We start from the raw sequence: 19,610 nt of genomic DNA, 5'->3' as shown, positions 1-19,610 counted from the left end.
TATTCTTTTATGACTTTCCCAAAGCTAGAGTTTATGTGGAGAAAGTAATATGACAAAATATAAATCTAAAGCAATTCATTTTATGGTACTTTCCATAAATGTGAAAGTTAATGATAGTTGTCCATCACTATTGAAGGGAAAAATTCTGAGTAGGGGGACAAGAAGAGGACATAATGAAACATCCTAGCTCTCTTTAACTCAGTTCTTCCCAATATACTTTATCATTTAGCTTCAATTTTCAAGACAGCAGAATTAGTGTTATTCAAATTTAAGTACTAATGCACTTTCCAAGACATATGTAAGTCACTTGAAGATTACTGCTTTTGGCTGTCTGTATTCTCAGTCTCCTCTATTAATGAAAACAATCATAAATAACTGCAGATGGCCAAGTGACAGTCTCTCTAGACTGTTTGGTGTTTTACATCCTAAATTATCAGTTGGTAGTACCCACTTACCTTGAACTTGAAGTGACTGTTAGCCCTTTTTGTTTTCCTTTTCCTTTAGAATCATAAGCACCACTGTCCATTCTTAGTATCTAAATAAGATTATGGCTGTTGAAGTGAGAGCAGTGAGTACTAGCGGTAACATAATTTTATGCCATGCAGGGGGCATGGTTGAGAACTTAGTGGTTTGTGGAATAAATAAGGTCATTGGTAGGACAAATATAACTATGCAAAGTACTGACCGATAATGAATGATTTTTTGGCAGAAGGCAACACTAAAGATTTTAGAAATTTTAGAAAATGAAGCTAGGACTCAGAAATATCAAGCAGCTTGCCCAACATTACACAACTAGTTAGACCGCCCAATTGTTATGAGGTAGTTTATTACACTCTGCTTTCTGTCTCTAACTGGACAAGATGGAGTACTTCTAGCTCTTGAGGATAGGCTGTCCATTTCCCAGTGTGTCTGGGTAGGGACGACCCAAGGCCTCTTTCCCTCCAGGTCAGGAATTATGACAGAAAAAGTGGTGAAAAATCATTCTCAGAATCCCTTTACCTATCTCCTTTCAACAAGGATAGAAATATCAGCATCCAGTGGCAGCAGGTAAGTCCTGCACTATCAGTCAAGCATTATTCATAATTGAAGAGGGCATATCGTGGCAGAAGAAAGAGTATACACCCCACTGATTTGCTCATTATCTATCCCAGAACTTTTCCATTCTGCCCCAGTCCTTCTTTCATCTCATCATTTTCCAAAATGATGGTTGTCAAAATGCTTTATGGATTTTACAAAGTACTGATTAGACAGCATCCTTCCAAGAGACTCAGGGCATGAAAACCAGTCAATAGATATGAAGTTGATTTCATCGATGGAGCCTGAGAGTGTTTGATATTTATAAACAAAGAATAATGTAAGAGAAAGTTAACTTTTTCTTTAGCACTGTTGGTTTTGAATGGAGAGCTGATTCTTTAAAACGGTTATTGATGAAGATTCCCTGGAATGTAGTCATTAAACATTTATTGAGTGTGTGACACTCAGTTGACTCAGAGATACAGATACGACACAGAACCTTGTAGAAATGGGAGATATACAAATAATTGTTATACGTCGTGGTAATTGCCACAATAGAGATTCTAGGTATTATGGCCATAAAGAAAGTTGGGGATTTAAATCATGTTGGGATCAAGAGTGAAGGACAGCTTCCTGGAGATGCTGACTTAAGTTTTAAATGAATAATGGAAATGAGCCATTTAGAGCAGGAGTAGAGGAGATATTTTATGCAGAAGAATAGCTGTGCAGAAGCACAAGGTATCATTAGCACACTGCTGAACTGGAAGCAAGTGGTTGTCACAGCAGAGCAGAGGTGCACATAGAGGTGGGTGAGCCATGAGACTTGAGGGATAAACATGGACTGGGTCATTAAAGTCTACTGAACGAAGGAATCTGAAATTATCTTGAATGCGATAAGGAAAATGGAAGGATGTTAAGCATGAGAAGAATTTAATCAGATTTACATTTTTAAAAATTGCTTGCCTTTGTACTTTTAAAAAAACTTTTTATTGTAGTAAAATACATAACATAAAATTTGCCATTTAAACTATTTTTAAGTATACAATTCACTGTCATTAGTTATACTCAATGTTGTGCAGCCATCACCACTATTTCTAAAACTTTGTCATCACCCAATCAGCAACTCTGTACCCATTAAACAAAAATTTTTCGTATCCCTTTTCCCTCAGCCCCTAGTAAGTTCTTTTCTACTTTTTAGATATGTCCTATAAGTGGAATCATATAATGCTTGTCCTTTTGTGTCTGGCTTATTTCACTTAGCATAATGTTTTCAGATTTCAGCCATGTTGTAATATGTATCAGAATTTCATTCTTTTTTTTGTGGCTGTGTAACATTCCATTGTACTTATATACCACATTTTGTTTATCTCTTCACCTATCAGTGGGCATTTGGGTTCTTATCTTTTGGCTATTGTGACTAATGCTGTTAGGAACATTGGTATACAAGTATCTGAGTCCTTGCTTTCGATTCTTTTGGGTATATACCTGGAAGTAGAATTGCTGGGTCATACAGTAATTTTATGTTTAATTTTTAAGGACCCACTAAACTCTTTTCCACAGTGGCTGCACCATTTTACATTCTCGCTAGCCATGTGCATGGGGTCTATTTTCTCCACATCCTTCCTGACACTTGTTACTTTCCATTTAAAAAATTAAAAGCTATCCTTGTAGGTATAAAGTGGTACAGATTTACATTTTTGAAGGACCACTCTGAAAGCAGCATGGACTGAGGGAGGAAAACCCAGCAGGCAGAGAAAACACCTGAGAGACTTTTACCGATTAGATTTTCTGAGCATTGGTCTGAGAGTGTGGCCCTGACAGGAAGAGCCTGGAAAGGAAGAGACATATTATGACACATTTAAAAGATAGAATCTCAAGATTTCATGATTGTTGGTTGGGGAGAGCAGGAAAATAAGAAGTGTCCAAGTTTTCTGACTTGGTCACCTAAATGGAAGATGGTATTATCTATCATTCATTGAGATTGAGGAAAAGAAGAATTCAGTTTTGGACACAAGAAAACTGTGATATATATGGGATCTTCAAGTAGGCATTTGGATATGAGGGTCTGGACTAAGGGCTGTGGCCTGACCTGGATAGAGATTCAGACAGCAAGAATGTACAGAAAGCAGATATGGGGACTGGCATGGGGGCAGTCACTAGGGAACTGAGGATATACTCTGGAAGTACATGGACCTCAACACAGTAAAGGGAAGAGGGGAATCCTACCTGAAATGTGAGAAGATGTGGCTCTAAAGTGGGAGTAGTATCTCAGAAGCAAAAGGAAGAAAGTTTCCAAAAGAGGAATGTATGAAAAATGGCAAATCTGGAAAATGTTTTGATTATATATACTTCCAATTTAATTTGTCTTTGGTCGATTTAGGGAGAGGTCCAACATTTCATTCAAAATGTAGTGAAAATAGTGTTCAGGAAAAGCTTGCACTGTTTTTTGAAAAAATTATGCTACTGTAGTGTAAGATGCTACAGTAAGAAATTGCATCCAAGTGATGTGAATATTATTAATATCAGAAAGCTTATTAAAATTCACATGTAAAAATATTATGACTATAGACCAAATGCCAGCATGGAGGAAAAAAGAGCAGATTTATTAATTATCTAGGTTTGTGCTGCAAACAAAGAAATGAATTATTTGACTAACACGATACGATCATGCCTTTATTCTGTTTTACCAGAGACCATTAAATAAAGGTATTGAATTTGGATTTCATAAGTACAATAGGTTTAGATTTCATCAAGGAGGCAATTTCAGTCAGTGAGTTAATTTTCTAAAACACATATATAATCAAAGCAAAAGCATGATTTAAAACGGCCAAAGCTTGCCTTGTAAAATTGAAATGTATGTATATATAATTCCAGACCATTAGGAAGAAAATCACTACCTGTGGCATTATTTTCTGTTTTAGTTCCCAAATATGAAGGCAGGCTAAAAAGAGAAAAGAAGCTGACTTAATCTGACTCTCTCTTTTGCTTCAGAGAAGTTCTTTAATTTTATATGTACCGAGCAGACTGACAATGATGAGAGAAATAGCAAGACATAGGGGAAGGCACACCATTCTGGATAGAATTAGCTTCACCCAGTCTCCTGTTAGGTATGTGACCCTGAGCAGTCATCAACCTTACTGGCCTCTATTCTTTCTTCTGTAAAAGGGGAATAGTTAAAACTACATGATTCTCCAGTATTGTGAGAATCAAATAACATGTGAAAATATTTTTGACAAAGTACCATAAATATGAAAGCTATCCTTTATTTAGACCGTGAGAAGGAAAAGCACCCAAGCTTTTTTTTGAATATTTATAAGCATCTCTTTATAAATTTTATTAAATATTCTGTAAACAGCATATATTTTTTAAGCAGGAAAATATTATTAAAAACTCAAAATAGTTCTAATAAATAAAATAGATCAAAGATAAGTCAAAGTTTTTTCAAAGCCTAGAAAATGATTAAATTATACTATAGTTAGCCAGTGGGCCACTATGCAATTATTTCAAATTATGTTCTCCAATAATTGAACTTATGGGAAAATAGTCATGTAATAGTGTTAATAATACACTGTGATCTGAATTTTGTTGTGTGCGTGTGTATACACACACACACACAGACACACTGTGGCTAAGTTAAATAGTCAAAGCTGTTTTTGTGTGTGTATCTAAATACATGTTTAGGAAAGATTATAGGGAGACCCATTAAAATGTTAACTATGATTATTCCAGGTGAGATCATGGGTGCTTTTCCCTGAATTTTTCAATGTCCATTTTAAAAATGATACATTTGGAAATATAATTTTAAACTACATATTTTTGAAAAACTACTCACCTGCATAATTTTTTAATGTCGAAAGTAGTCTATAACTATCAGTGGTAGTGGTCTGGTGACTGCATTTCTGAATGAACACACACACATATGTATCTATATTTGTATATAAATATTTATACATAAATATACATTTAGTATATTCTGCTAGCAAGTATACTAATGCAATAATATTGGCAAGTGATCAGAGTTTCCAGTTTTTGATATTTCTTATCATCCAGATGTTTTTAGGCAAAATAAATTTCTTTGATTAAAGATCTGAGATTCTTAATGCATTTTCAGCCTGTTTTAATACAGCTTCTATAAAATTTTTGGTTAAGACATCAATTGTTTTAAAAATAAAGTTATTTCCATGAAAATTATGTTTTTTCTCAATATTGGCATGGGTTAATTTTTAAATAGAACACCAAGGATTGTTCATTGTCAGTTAATATAATTTTTATTATCTTGATGGGGCTGATGTGCTTGTCAGCTTTAGTAGGCGAATAGCTCATGTAGAAAGTAAAAATCATTTCAAGTCATTAGGAGCTCAGGGTAGCATTTATAACTAAATACTTAATAGGAATTAAGTCCATTGGACTTAAGCTCACATTTATTTTTCTCTCAAGGATTATAGAAAAGCTGTTTCATGTAGTTTGATATTTTGCCCTGCTTTTTTGTAGAGTGGAAGATGGTGAACAACAAGTAAAAATGAAGTCCTTCAGGTACTTTGAACTGTTGAGATGGTACCTGGTGGGTGGAAAGGTCTCACACATGTACACCTTTAGCCAAAACAAAAGGTGAAGTCAAGATATAATGGATTCATGAATATTAGGTTTTTCTCATATGTTAGTTATGCTGTGAGAAGTAGTGATTATTAAGTAACCATTACCTTTCTTTTCTATATACTTGAATAACATTCGGCTTATGTATCTTTAAATTTTTCTTGAGATAGCTGTTTATTAAAAACTTAGTTTTAGCACTAGAGAAAAAGCTGATTCATGCTATAAACAAATCAGAATTACTTATGAGAAGCATCTGATTATTAGTAATCCATCATCTTAAATTCTTTGTCAGTTGTTTCAATATTAACACAGAATTTTTCTGCATCTGGCAACATGGCTAGATATCAGCTTTGCTTTTTCTTTTATTCTGTTTTATGGATATGATTCTACAAAACACTGATATGATTCAAAATGGGGGTAACAGTATATGACTTAAGAGCCAGGGTCCTAATAAATTTTTAAGCAGAGAACTAGTCTCTGGATAAATATGCCCCTTCTTAATAAATCCTCCAGAAATCTTTTCAGGTGTACTTCCTTCAAGTACAGTACCTCATTCAAAAAGTGGCTATTTCACCTTCGTCTGAGATACCTAGCTCCCACTGTCATCATTCATTGCTCTCTCCAGTGGCCTTGCTCTCACTTCCCTCCAAACTTCAGCTCCGAGAGAGAGCACACTGCCTTCTGCTGTACATTCTCTAGATCAGGCATCTCTGTCCAATGTTACTGTCTATTTTAATGGGTAATACTGGTAGAAAAAAGAGGTGATCATTTTAGCAAGAAGATAACTATAACACTTTTTAATTATAAAATTTTAATCTGAAAGTTGGTCATGGATAGACCAATGTATGAGTAGATAACTCAATTTTATGTAAATACACATGTAATTTGAATTCCATATAATTTACCCAAAAGTCCATATTTTGTTCCAGGAGTGGCATTGTCCGAGGGGGAATGTTTTGGGGAGAGGAGGAGCATTAGCTGCATCAGTCTCCATCAGTGCTTCTCCCCCACTTTAATGTGGAAAAATTACATTTTCTTTCATCTAATTTAAAATTGCTATAACAACAGATCAAGGCAAGTCTCCTACTTATCCTCTTTCCCATCGAATCATCCCTTTTAAACTCTTCTTATATAAAAATTAAGGAATTGCTATGATCTGAGCGTTATAGGAGAAACAGATGTTTACAGTTAAGTGTGAAGAGTAAAATAGCCTAATTCTTGAAATCTAAGATATACATTTGCCCCCTAACATTTTATCATCTGAGAAAAATGTCTTATCAATGGCATCTTCCTGTTATTTGGCAGCATTTTTCTTTCCTTGTGATTTGTGATGCATTAAATAATGTATCTTACAATTAATGGTGGCTTAGATTCAGTAAATTATGGTAGAGGCGCTGAGGAAGCTGAGAGAGGGAAGTGATTAATTATGCAGTAATCAAAGAAAGCATCTCAGAAGAATAACTGAGCTTGGCTTTGAAGGAGTAGGGTCTTCCCACGAATATAGAAGCCTAAGAAATAGCAAGACGTAGATGAGATATGAAAGACGACATGGCATGTTTGAAGACTAGCAAGTCATCTGGCATTGCTGCTGTATAACATTTGGAGCTCTAGGGAAAGACATGGAGAGATGAAAGGATAAACCAGGTCATGGTGAAACTTGGAATGTCATTAGGGAGTTTGGCCATTCCTCACAGGCAGTGGAAACACATTTTGGCAGTTTAATGCAGTGGATTAGATGATTTGGTTTGTTTAGAATGATAATTCTGAAAGTATTGGGTAGGATAGACTAGACGAGGAAGACATTAGAAAAAAGAACATCACTTTAAAAGGCTTTTGGGGGTAAGTGCAATGAGCTATATCACAAGGGCCTGAATTAAGGCAGTTACAGAGTGGGTGGAGAGGGGGAGGCATATTTAAGAAATATTTTAAGAACTGGAGTCTATGGGAGTTTGTGTTTATTTGGCCCTTCAGGGTGAAGAAGAGGAAGGGTATAGAATAAGTCAAGTGGTATAACCAACCAAGATGAACTCTATAGAAGAGAAAAAAAGGACTAGTGGAAGAAAGAGAATTAAAATGGGGTAAATTGCAGAAAAGCATTCAGCTTGGGATTTCCTGAGTTTTAGGGTGTTTGGGAATCAGTTACGCACATAATTCTAGTTCCAAAAGTCAGGAACTGGATAAAGTATAGCAGTTTAATGGTTACTAGCTTATGAATAGTTATAAAACCTTATGAGGGAACGAGATCTCTTAGGGTGAAGCTATTATGTGAGGAAAGAGTGGTACCAAGTAAGGAATCTTGAGGTCACAGGTATTTAAGGATAGAGGAAGGGCCAAGTAAAGAGACAAAGGGGACTGGGCTGAGGAGGGAGAATAGAGGAACAGGAGAGGTGACAGAAGCCAGGCAAAGAATGAGGAATGTCAGTTGTGTCAAACTCAAGGCAGGGATCAGCAAGAGATTGCATAAGATAAGGATGACCCTTGCTAGAATAGTTTTAGTGGAGTGGGGATTGTGAAAGGTTGGCTTTAATAGATGGAGAAGTGCCTGAGAAAGACTGGAGACTGCCTTCTTTCAGGAAGCTGGCCGAGAAGGGAAGACAGTAGCAAGCGGGAGGGAACCCCTAGAATTAGGGAAAGGGGTTTTATCAGAGGGAAGAGACTTGCACACGTTTATAGACCCATGAGAGGAGCTATGAGAGAGAATGAGATTAAAATGTTGATAATTGTTTAAGCAAACACCAGAGAGGAGTTACCTTTGAAAAGGCTACTCATCTCTTCCTCTAAGACTGGAGGAAAGTAAAAAAACCACTCACCACGCTCTCAGACAGATGTCTCTGTTCTTAAAATGTTTCAGGAAATAAGGTAGGGAAGAATGGAGGAAAGGTAGTGGGTGGGGGTGAAAGCACTGTGAATCTTTTAAATGCCATTCCTATTCCCAGGTCACTGTGGGTCTGCTGACTGTGAAGTATAAAAGAGGTTTCTTTTCCTTCTCAGAGAAGCTCATAGCCAAACTGAAAAACGGAGGAGAGATAAAATGAATAACCTGATTGAAGAACTGTCAGCAATGCTCCCTCAGTGCAAGCCTATGGCACGAAAACTGGACAAACTTACAGTTTTAAGAATGGCCGTTCAATACTTGAAATCTTTAAAAGGTGAGTTTGAAAATGACCTCCATGCTTAGATTTGTGAAGCCTTTCCTGCAATTGAGGTCTCTCTGGTTGTTTTGTTGTTATTGACTGTCGAGATGCTATACAAAGGTGTCTTTCAGCTTTAGAGGCATTAAGTTGATGCTTGTCCATATTCTGTGTGTGGAGAGGATACTAATTTGGTTGTCAGAAAACTTCAATCTACTACAAGCTTTATCTTAAGATTACTGTGTGAACTTCAAAAGTCTTTACATTTCTACTTGTTTTCCCATGTATAATATGAAGTTAACAATGCCTGCTATATATACCTCTCGGTATTTTAGAAGTCCTGAAATGTAGAATTATAATTTTAAATTCTTGGCAGATTTCCATATGGTAGAAGAAATGGCAGAGGCACTCCAACCAGCTAACTGCGTGCAGGTTGGGAAAAGAAAGTACAGGCCTTGAGTCCTTCAGTGCCACACAGAGCAATGCAAGTGTTCGGACGCTGCCTGGCAGTGGGAGCACGATTGGCGGTCTTATTTTCATAAGTCTGTTGTGAAATGAGATAAATAAGATTCTCTTTTACCTACAGCTGGCTCTTGCATAAGTTGCATGCAATATTTCTCTTAAATCTTTCGGCAGTCAACCTTTGTAGGCTCAGCTGAGGTCATTTGATTGCAAGCCTAAAATTACCCAAGAGTTTTTACATTCGCAATGTTCTGAAGGAGGAGGACCTGAGGGAGAAGCCATGAATCAATCAACTAATTCAACAAACACGAACTGAGCATCAGCTAGACTCCTGTTCTGTGCTGGGAATATAAAAAAATGAAAGAGGCAAGATCTCTGGGCTCTAGGGATTCATGGCTGGACAAGGGAGAGACATATATCCATGAAGAGAGCAGTAAAACCTAGTGGGAGGGATGTTAAGCGGAGGTACAAGTGAGAGGAGTAGGAAGGAGACAGTAAATCCAGAGGCGATTTCTTGGAACAGACCATAGGTTTCACCCTTGGCCCTCCTAAGCCGAAGTGAGGTGGACAAGTACTCATCAGACCCTTTAGTTAGTGCTACCCCAAGTGAGATGACTTAAAGCAATTGGGCCTGCATTCTAGAGCACTTACTAGAGCGTACCGCCAACGTGCTTGACATCAGACACACCAGGTCATCAGAGGGCTGCGTATAGATCATGCTATTTTGGTCTATGCATGATTACTTTAAAGACAGAAGGATGGTGAAATGATTTTTTAAATATACTCGACAGCAGTGGTTCTGAAACCCTCCGGGTGAAGGGCAAGTGTTCCCCACCCTCATCCAGTTGATTACTGGAAAAATGATCATGAGCTGGGAAGCCACAACAACCTTACATTTCTATAATAAGGTGTCTAAGTGCTGATTCTGAATTTCTGTACTCATTTCACCACAGTTGGCTGTTAGCAAGGGTCTGCAGTCCATATCTGGGTAGCCCTGCTCCGCATCATGCACTTTCGGAGAACCTGTGGGCATTCTGTGTATGTGGTCTTAATAGTGGTGACAGAGCACAGTTGTGCGTGCATGTGGGTGCTGGAGGCAAACTGGCTCCCTGACTTAAATTCTATGTGACTTACTCAAGTTACTTAACATTCTAATCCTCAACTTCCATATCTATAAAACAGGGATAATGGATATGCCTCATAGGGTTGTCGTTAAGAGTAAAGAATGCATAGAAAGGGTGAGCACAGGGTTCACAAATGGCAGAGGTGGTGGCAAGAGCAGGAGGAATACCCGTTATTGTCATTATCATTATCATTGTCAAATTGTCATTTTTTTAGCCCTTCGAACACACTGTGACACAAGTAAGCGACTGTGTTTCTTATTTGTTTTTGCCATCAGAAATCTGACAGTGGAATTTGTTACACTCTTTGGCAGGTATACAGCATATCCAGCATGCACTTTACTAACTCGCCTCACCCTAGCTTCCGCTCCACTCTCACTGTCTTCTTTTTCTCCGTTCCATGTCCTCGCTCACTCTCACCTAGTTGGGGCTCACCCATTTTGCCCGGTTTATACTAACAGGATTTTGTCGGCATACTTCTGCCAACTTTGCTTCAGGCCAGACCTGTAAATGTCCCTGCCTTCTTCAAGTAGAGTTATTGCTATACCCTGGTCTGGTCCTGCATCTTTCAGCCCACCCTTCTCAACTTCCTCCTCCAAGGCTGCTGTGTAGTAGTAATAAAACAACAACAAATCATTTCTGGGAATTCTGTGAGGCCTACCTAGAAGGTAGATTCCAAAAGAGAAGATTTTCTTTTGCTTATGCCGGGCTCTTAGGGGTGTTACCAGTTTGAGAAAACTTTACCAAGTTATACCATGAGGTGTTTTTGATTTTCTGGTTTTGTTTTTCCTTACCACTTAGGTAATTGGTGAGTTTAGGCTGCAAATCTATTCAACGGCCAATTTGTGGTTGAAATGTCTCAGGGTGTTACCCTACTTTTTTATCTTGCAAAAGCAACGAGGGGATTGTGGTTAGGGGGCTTGGGAAGTATAAAGGAGGGAATTGATTTACCTCTTCTGAATCACTCTTGCCCAGAGCTATCTGGGGACAGCAGCAGCTTGGCTTAACTGTCCCCTGTACCCCCTTGTGACTGTGAAGGGCTTTCCAAGTTAAGGTTGGTAGATCCTACTTTTGACCTGATAATTCCTTATCATTTTTGCCAGCTCTTCAGTAGCTTTAGAGACGTTCATCTTAATACAGTAAACTTTGTGCTAAGGGCTTAAAACAAATCATTTTACTTATACTTTATAATTTTTGTATATTATCAGAAGTCTCCATATGATGTTTAAAGGATCATATAGAAGAATCTATGACTCGATAAAATTTGTTTAGAATTCAAGAATCACCTCCATTAAGGGTAATTCATATGACTAGTTTTAATAAGCTAAGAAATTATAAAAATAACTAAATTCTAGAATATCGATGCATTTTATTTTATTTTTTTTTACAGAGAGCTCTTACTGTCTGCACTTGAGTATAAATGAATAAGTAGTTTCAAGAATTTTCAATCTAAAAGTAGGAAATTTTAATCTAGTAATAACAAAGGGAGAGAACGATTACAGAGGAGATCTAAGAACATGTTAACAGAGAGAATGCCATCATTAATATCCTCGCCAGCAGCAGCAGCATCACTAATGTTCATTGACGACTTACTACGTTCCCAACCCTACTATATTTTTAGTAACTTTTTGACTTGTTTATTTTTAGGTATGACAAATTTTTATGCAGGAGATAATTATCGACCTTCATTTATTCAGGAAAATGAGCTCAGACACTTAATCCTGAAGGTAAGTAAGGAGATATAGTTGTCTAAGTTGTATTTTCCCTTTGATTTTTATTTGAAATCTGAGAAGCAGATTTTCTTCAGTGTGCTTCCTGTTATAAACATATAGGACTCTATGTTGCTCCAAATTTCCTTTAACATAAAAATTAAAGTTATACAAGTAACCATGTTATATTAATTTGTGCTAATGGAAGTAGAGACAGAGGATGGGCATTTTCTAAAAAATGGAGCAAGGCTTGTTTTTAATGCTAAGCTCTTTATACTGCTTAATGCCCTCACTTCCCGTGTCTAGGATCTATTCCCCACTATTACCACCTCTTTCAAAGCCATCTACCTTGTATCCTATTCCTTCAGGATCATGTTCTCTGCACATTAGCCAGTCACTGCTTGCTTAATGAGTTATTAGGTGATGCTCTGACATTTCTGTCCTCATCACTTCATATGTATGGGTTTTCAGATTCACTGTTCTAGAGGATTATTTGACATGGAAAATATGACCATATCATTGGCTCATCCTCCCCCCGTGCCCCAGGAGGTAATAAGTGTCTTGCTCTTGTGCTATGACTACTGGACTTTAAGCCATAGTATGATTAAACAGAAAGATTTTTCATTTATGTTTGCCAATTTTTAAAAACTTTTTATAAAAGCCCCTCTTTTATTTGAACATCTAAATGTAAATATAATATTCCTGACAGGAATATAAAGGATTTTTTTGTTTTTTTGCAGACAACAAAAGATTATTAAAGATAGTGAAATGTATAGTATGCTTTGGAAGCTCTTTCACCAATCTTTAAGTGTTTTTTCAGCCATAACTTAATGTAGCCCCAGTAATGCCCCTGTAGAACGTGTCTGCTGATTTCACCTCATGTTTATATCCAGTTGGTAAAAATTAGTTCAAGCAATGTCAAGAGACGAGGTACCAGACTTACTCTGTGTGTCCAGACATATCCATTTCTGGTTAGTTTGGTCACAGAGGATTTACTTGGTAGATCTTATGGGAGTAGCTGACATATTAGAATTTTTAAAATTTAGTTTAGAATGATACCTTATCATTATCTAGTGATAGTTTACCATTATTCAAAGTATAAAGAGGTATACAGAAGAATATTTTTATCTCTTCCTCATCCCCAGTCTGCATATCCTTTCATCTCAACACATCCATACACAGTCATTGTTATTGATATGTTTTGATGTCTTTACACAGTTTCTGTATGCAGTAGAATAGAATTTGGTATAGATAATTTTTATATTAGGAAATATTTCAACAAAATATTTTGTGGCTGAACTTCTCATGTCAAAAACATTAGTTTAAATTGGGGTCCAATATCATGTTCTTTATAAATCTTTTTACACATATCTTAAGAAAATTTCTTAATATTAATTTTATTAGATCTATGACCACTGTTAATTTTATTGCTACAGTAATTTCCACAGAATCTGAATGTGTGTGAGACAGATGATATTTAAAAATATTTACTTTCATATTTTTAAATCCTAGACTGCAGAAGGCTTCCTATTTGTGGTTGGATGTGAAAGAGGAAAGATTCTCTTCGTTTCTAAGTCAGTCTCCAAAATACTTAATTATGATCAGGTATCCAAAACTGAGGAAATTTTCACACTATGTTTAGTCTTTTTGAACAAATATATTTTGAAGCTGTCTTTCTGAACCCTTTCTTCCCATTGGGCTGTGGGATTAGGTTCTGCTGAGTTAGAACTCCAGGAGAGATGGAAAGATATGTGGAAATGGTATAGGTTTTTATTACTGACAAGAGTGTTCACTTCCTGACCTTCAGCAACTCATTTCATTTTCCTGAACCTCAGCTTCCTCCTATGTAAAAAATGGAAATGATGATTAAGCCTGTTACTCAGGATGTAAAGACTGAATAAAATGTCATATTTGAATGTCTGAAAAATATTAGTCACCCTTCTCTGTTTCAGCAAAGAGACGGCATTAGTATTTATTATTAAGTTATATGCATTTCATAACAGCTTTTCATTTAAACTCTGGCAACAAATCTGAAATACATTTTTTTATTTAACTAGCTGTGTGATTGCTTTATCTCCTCATTACTGAACTCTTTGTAATTTAAACTAGTTGCTTAAAAACTATAGCACTGAAAGTAATCCAACAGAGTGAATAAACTAGCACCCATGGTTTCCTTTTAGAAACCAAATAGTCCAAAGATTTAATCTTAAATAATGCTCATTACTTTCAGCCTATATTCCCTTCAAACTTAAAAATTTGAAGAGAGAGAAGGCATTCATAGGTAATGAACTAAATATTAGAGAAAGATATTCTGAGCCAAATGAATCATGCGGCTGGTCATAGCTGGGTGCACAAAAGCAGGGCAAGACTTGATTATTCTTTTTTCTAATTGGAAATGGAGAACATCACACACATATGCATGCACTAAGGTAATCGACAATTCAAAGTAGCACTGACTTCCAAATTAGGGACATGGATGGAATCCAGTCTTACTGGGCACTGACTTTGCATTTCAGAGACCATTCAAGAGGCCCACTGACTGCTCAGGACTTTGGCATGACCATGGTACAGGGTCTGGTCCCCAGCTTTTCAGATTCAGAAATCTGATTTGCTCTAAAGCAGAGTTTTGATCAGATTTATATTAACCAATCACACAATAGACTGCTGTGTAAATCAGATTGCTAGGTTTTCATTTATTTGTTTTAGTATGAGGTATCTAACTGCCAGGTAATCCGGGCTACTTGTACCATCTGATCCATTTGTTCTATCTCCTATAGGAATATCTACTTGGGTAATAAAGGAGTTCAGAAGACGCATGATCACTATGGGTCAGGGAGGACTTTACATGCAAAGTAGAATGTCCGCTAGGCTTTAAGAAGTGCAGAGAAGGAGAGGAAGACATTTTGCATTGAGAGAGAGAATCTAAGAACTCTAGGGAGTAAAATGCAATTGGCTGGATTGGCTAGGGAATTGAGTTTGTAGAGAAGAGAAGGGGTAATGAATTCCAGGTGACAAGACCATGGAGCAAAGGCCCAGACCTAGGAATGCTCTGCATGTTAGAAGTGGAATGGCAAGTGAAAGGTGTCCCGGGTGGGATTTTGTTTTTCAGTAGCATGGTAATTTTTTTTAACAGTATGATAAATCTCTGAGTCATGCCATAAAATCACAGATATTCAATGACTTCCATATGATACTATAATTGCTTTACTTTTACCCAGGATGCAGTTTAAAGAAAATCATAGTATAATTTAGAAGTAATGTATACAAATTGGGAGATATTAACAAGAGTAAATAGAATATTAGTGGTTAGGTGTTTTTGTGTGATTTGTGTGTATCCAATTATGGTTCTGTGTATTTTTTCTATTTACAAGTATGACCCTGCTTTTAACATTAATGTCACGCAGTGTAGTAGATGTATCTTTGAGCTTAAGAAAAAGCAACTTTACAAAAGAAAGTATTTATCATACGTCTTTATAAGGAAACGTAGAAAAATTATGGTACTGATTTTAAATGAATGTCTACTTTATCAATAGGCTAGTTTGACTGGACAAAGTTTCTTTGACTTCCTACATCCAAAAGATGTTGCCAAAGTAAAGGAACAACTGTCTTCTTCTGATATTTCACCAAGAGAGAAGCTCATAGATGCCAAAAGTAAGTGCTCATTTCAACATGCTTACTGCTTAATGTAATTATACTTATTAGTTAAAAGTACAGCTATATAATGTTTTTGAAAAGTTATCTAATTATGGTTTTATCAAGAAGAGAATTATGTAGTAAGCTTCACAATCAACCTCAGAGTTGAAAAAAAACCAATATAACTGTATAGAGAATTCCTATATTCATACTCACATATAAAAACAAATACTATATGCATATGAAGATGCTTCGTTTGAGGAAACTGTGATTGCTTCATAGTTGCTATTTTTCATATGCTAATAATATCTTTATAAGAAAGTATCATTTGGGGTAAAAAAATTGCTGGAGTTTTCATTATTCAATTATATGCTGAGAGATAATTATTTTCTTGTATGAGTTAGGTCTATTCAATATGAAATACCTTCTATAATTGTGCTTGGGAGGTATAAATATTCTTTGTTTTCTCCAAAAATACTTATTTTTCTCTGAAAATGCTTAGTGCCAAGTAATTAAAAAATAATGATGCTTTATGCCATTGATCATTATAATTGAGTTTTTTCATTTTTTAATTTAATTTTAATTTTATTTTATTTTAATTATCTTTATCATCTATCCCCAGGGGAAAAATAAAGATAAATTGCAAGTGTTTATAAGTTATCAAAATATGATTGCTTAACAAATACATTTTTTTTGGTATGTTTCACTTCCTGGCTTACTGTACAATGATGTCATTGCTTTAAATAACCATTTCTTTTTTTAATTTGTAAAAAAATGTAATAAATGTTCAGAAAACGTTAGGAGATAATTTCAAAATTATTTGAAAATATTTTTTTCTACCTATTCTCTTGCCTCGTTCTGCTATGAAAGCTGGCTTCCAAGTTAACAGCAATTTCCAAACTGGAAGGACTCGTGTGTGTTCTGGCTCAAGACGATCCTTTTTCTGTCGGATAAAGAGTTGTAAAGTCTCTGTCAAAGAAGAGGATGAATGCTTACCCAACTCAAAGAAGAAAGGTATCATTATTTTGAAGTGTCAACTGATATAAGGCATGGATATAAAATTAATGCCCTAAATATGTTATGTACAGAACAAATAAAATATATGGTCAAGGCAAATAATCAAGGCCAAAAGCACCTCAAGAAATAAGTTGTTTTTAACCAGAATTATTTAGATTGGCTGATCATATCTTTCAAATTTATCAAGTAATTACATATTTTCTTTGTTGCCCAAGACTTTAATGGTGCTGTTGAAATTGCAGTTCGGGGACTATCAAGTGGGAAGAAATGGGAAGAGATGGAAACAAAATTTTGTTATGAAATTCCAGTACTACTTTTAAAATATAAGTTAGGTCTCTTTAAAAAACTACAATAGTGCAAGGGCCTGATTTGATTCATTTTGATGAACATTTTTTTTTTAAGTTTATGTTTAAGTTTATTGGGGTTGGTGAATATTTCTTAAGATGTTCTAGGTGTCGTTTTAATTTTCATGATATTGTGGTTCTTTGGTAAATATTTCTAGTTCTGTTTTCTCGCGATTCCTATATAGGCTTGCAGGTATTTACATTTTGAATTGATTTAACATCTATTTTACTTAATTGGGACCTTTTAGGGACTGCAAAATATCATGATGTTTTTGCGTAAGAACGTATTAACCTATCAGATATAGAATTCCTTATGCAAATTTTAAGGTAAAATTTGCTTTCACATCTTTTAAAAGGATCTTCATGTAGAGCAAGATTCGGTTTATTTACAAGTTTTGGTTAGAATCTTTTTTGGCAACTGCTTAAGGTAATAATCACTAATACTCACTTTTTAAGCACTTACTCTGTGGCAGATGCTGTGCTAAGTATTTTAATCCCCACAAAAACATTCTTACCTGTGTTTTAGAATCAGAGAGGAAAGACAACTTGCAGAAACTTGCAGAAAGTGAAGTAGGCAAAACTTACTCAAACCTAAACCCCCTACTTTTATGTTATATGATAAAGAAACAAAAGCAGAATGAATCAGCAATCCTATGGGTGGGTCTGTTTGTAAACCATCAATTGCTTCCCTCTTGTCCTTGGCTCTGAGTGGTGGGGAGCTGTCTAAAGTCATATGTATGGCAACCTGAGGGTTGAAATCACCAGCTGGACTGGTGGTACAGAGGCTGTGGAATCCAGCTGATTGGGACCAAATTTTGGCTCTACCACTTGCTAGCTGTGTGACTGTGAACAATTTTCTTAACCCCTCTGAGCCTATTTCCTTATCTGTAAAATAAGGATATTCACAGGGTTGTATGGTTTTGTTTATTGGCTAAGTGCATAGATTCTGGAGGCAAACTGCTCAGGTTTGAATCTTAATTCGTGATTAACTATGTGACTGAAGATAAATTACTAAATTCTTTGGCGTCTCACTCTTTTCAACTGTAAGATCAGAATAATAGAACCTTCCTCACAGGATTGTTATCAGGATTAAATGAGTTAATATGTGTTATGTGCTTAGCATGGTTCCTAGCATATTAACACCTGATAAATGCTGTGAGCTGTTATGAATACTATTAGAAATAATGCACCTAAACTTAGGACAGTGCAGAGCAGATGGTAAGTGCCATTACTGTCATTACTTCAGGGCACTTGCTCTCTCTGCCTTCCTTCTCAAGTCAGTCATATTAAGTGTATATTAATCTTATATTGGGTCATGGCCATATAACATGGAGCTAGTTTCCAAGGGCAGGAATTATTTATGTGGGTGGTCTAAGGAGTCATACTCTATGTAGACCTGAACTGTAGGACATTTTACCCTTATAATTTATCTAGAGATGGTCTAATGCCATGTTGAGTAGATACAACCACAAGTGAGTCACCTAATCTACACAGCAATCCATATAAGAGAAAAACATGGTAGCCAATGCAGCTCCCTTAACATGGCTGAAATCTTTGTGGTGTTTGATGCAAGTTATAAATTGAGTAGAGGCTTATCAAGTTTTGTAAGTGCGTTAAAGATTATCAGACTAATCTGTCTTTCCTTCTGGGAAGAGAAGAGTTTCCACATGGACTTATTTAGTACTCGTATTTTAGTCATCTTTGTCTTGGTGCATGGCTAGTGCCCAGTGTAACCATTTTACTCCTGAAAAACTTGATTTCATCCTCTACCCCTTGCTCTATCATCTTACTCTTTCCTTCTAAGACTTGTAACCTTATAGGTTTGATTCTCAACGTCTCTATTCTTTTTGAGAACCACTGCTTTAGACTCTTCTCTCAAGTATGAGATTCTCTGGGTGCACAAGAGAAGTAAAGAGCAAGAAAGGAGAGGAAGAAGGCATGCCCTGGGCAGCATTGCCCAAGACGGGCTGAAGTTCTTTTGGTGATTTCTTCCCCACTTACATTTTTTCACAGCTTCTATTACAATCTTGTTTCTAAAAAGGTCTGTACATATTGGCTATACTTAAGTAAAAATGGTAGAGATAAGCTGGAGATCATTATCTGACATAGTAGTCTCTAATTAAATAGATTTTTGTTGGTCAACAATTATTAATTTAGACCCTACTGTGTGCTCGGCACCATACCAGATGCAAAGAATACACTGGAAACAGGGAGACAAATCATTATTTACTGACCCTTATAGGGACAGGGGACAGCCATTTGACAAGTAAATAATATTTTAGGTAGTAGAAAGTACAATGAAGTCAATAAAAGAGGATAATGAGGACAGGAACTAGGAAGAAGTAGTTACTTTAGACAACTCAGAGAATATCTATTAAGTGACATTTGATCTGAGAACTGAATGAGAAGGAGTCAGCTATGTACAAATCTATGGGAAGAAATTCCTGACAGAAAGACAAGTATAAAACTCCTAAGATAGAAAAACTTGGTATTCTGGGGACCCAACAAAGATCAGTGTGACTAGATCCTAAATGATGAAGAGAGTGTTAGGAAGAAAGGCAGCTGGGGCTAGATTCGTAGGCCCAC

The 19,610-nt window shown here is 36.2% G+C and overlaps 1 protein-coding gene across 4 annotated transcripts in view; it reads left to right on the top strand.

The window, feature by feature from the left end:
* Positions 1-19,610, top strand: part of BMAL2 (basic helix-loop-helix ARNT like 2) — a 63,299-nt gene that overhangs the window by 21,366 nt on the left and 22,323 nt on the right. Inside the window, exons 3-9 of one of the 4 annotated variants that reach the window (XM_039882440.1) lie at positions 946-1,047; positions 5,506-5,547; positions 8,599-8,756; positions 11,969-12,048; positions 13,543-13,635; positions 15,564-15,681; positions 16,534-16,677. In XM_039882440.1, coding sequence (XP_039738374.1) covers positions 946-1,047; positions 5,506-5,547; positions 8,599-8,756; positions 11,969-12,048; positions 13,543-13,635; positions 15,564-15,681; positions 16,534-16,677 — 737 coding nt within the window. The remainder of the gene's footprint in view (positions 1-945; positions 1,048-5,505; positions 5,548-8,598; positions 8,757-11,968; positions 12,049-13,542; positions 13,636-15,563; positions 15,682-16,533; positions 16,678-19,610) is intronic. The other 3 variants (XM_039882442.1, XM_039882441.1, XM_039882443.1) reach the window with 3 other exon arrangements.

The sequence above is a fragment of the Pteropus medius genome, unplaced genomic scaffold, assembly GCF_902729225.1.
Source record: "Pteropus medius unplaced genomic scaffold, Ma_sr-lr_union100, whole genome shotgun sequence".
Classification (NCBI taxonomy): Eukaryota; Metazoa; Chordata; class Mammalia; order Chiroptera; family Pteropodidae; genus Pteropus; species Pteropus medius.
The sequence above is the reverse complement of the archived record's forward strand: the minus strand, read 5'-3'. Positions and strand labels throughout refer to the sequence as shown.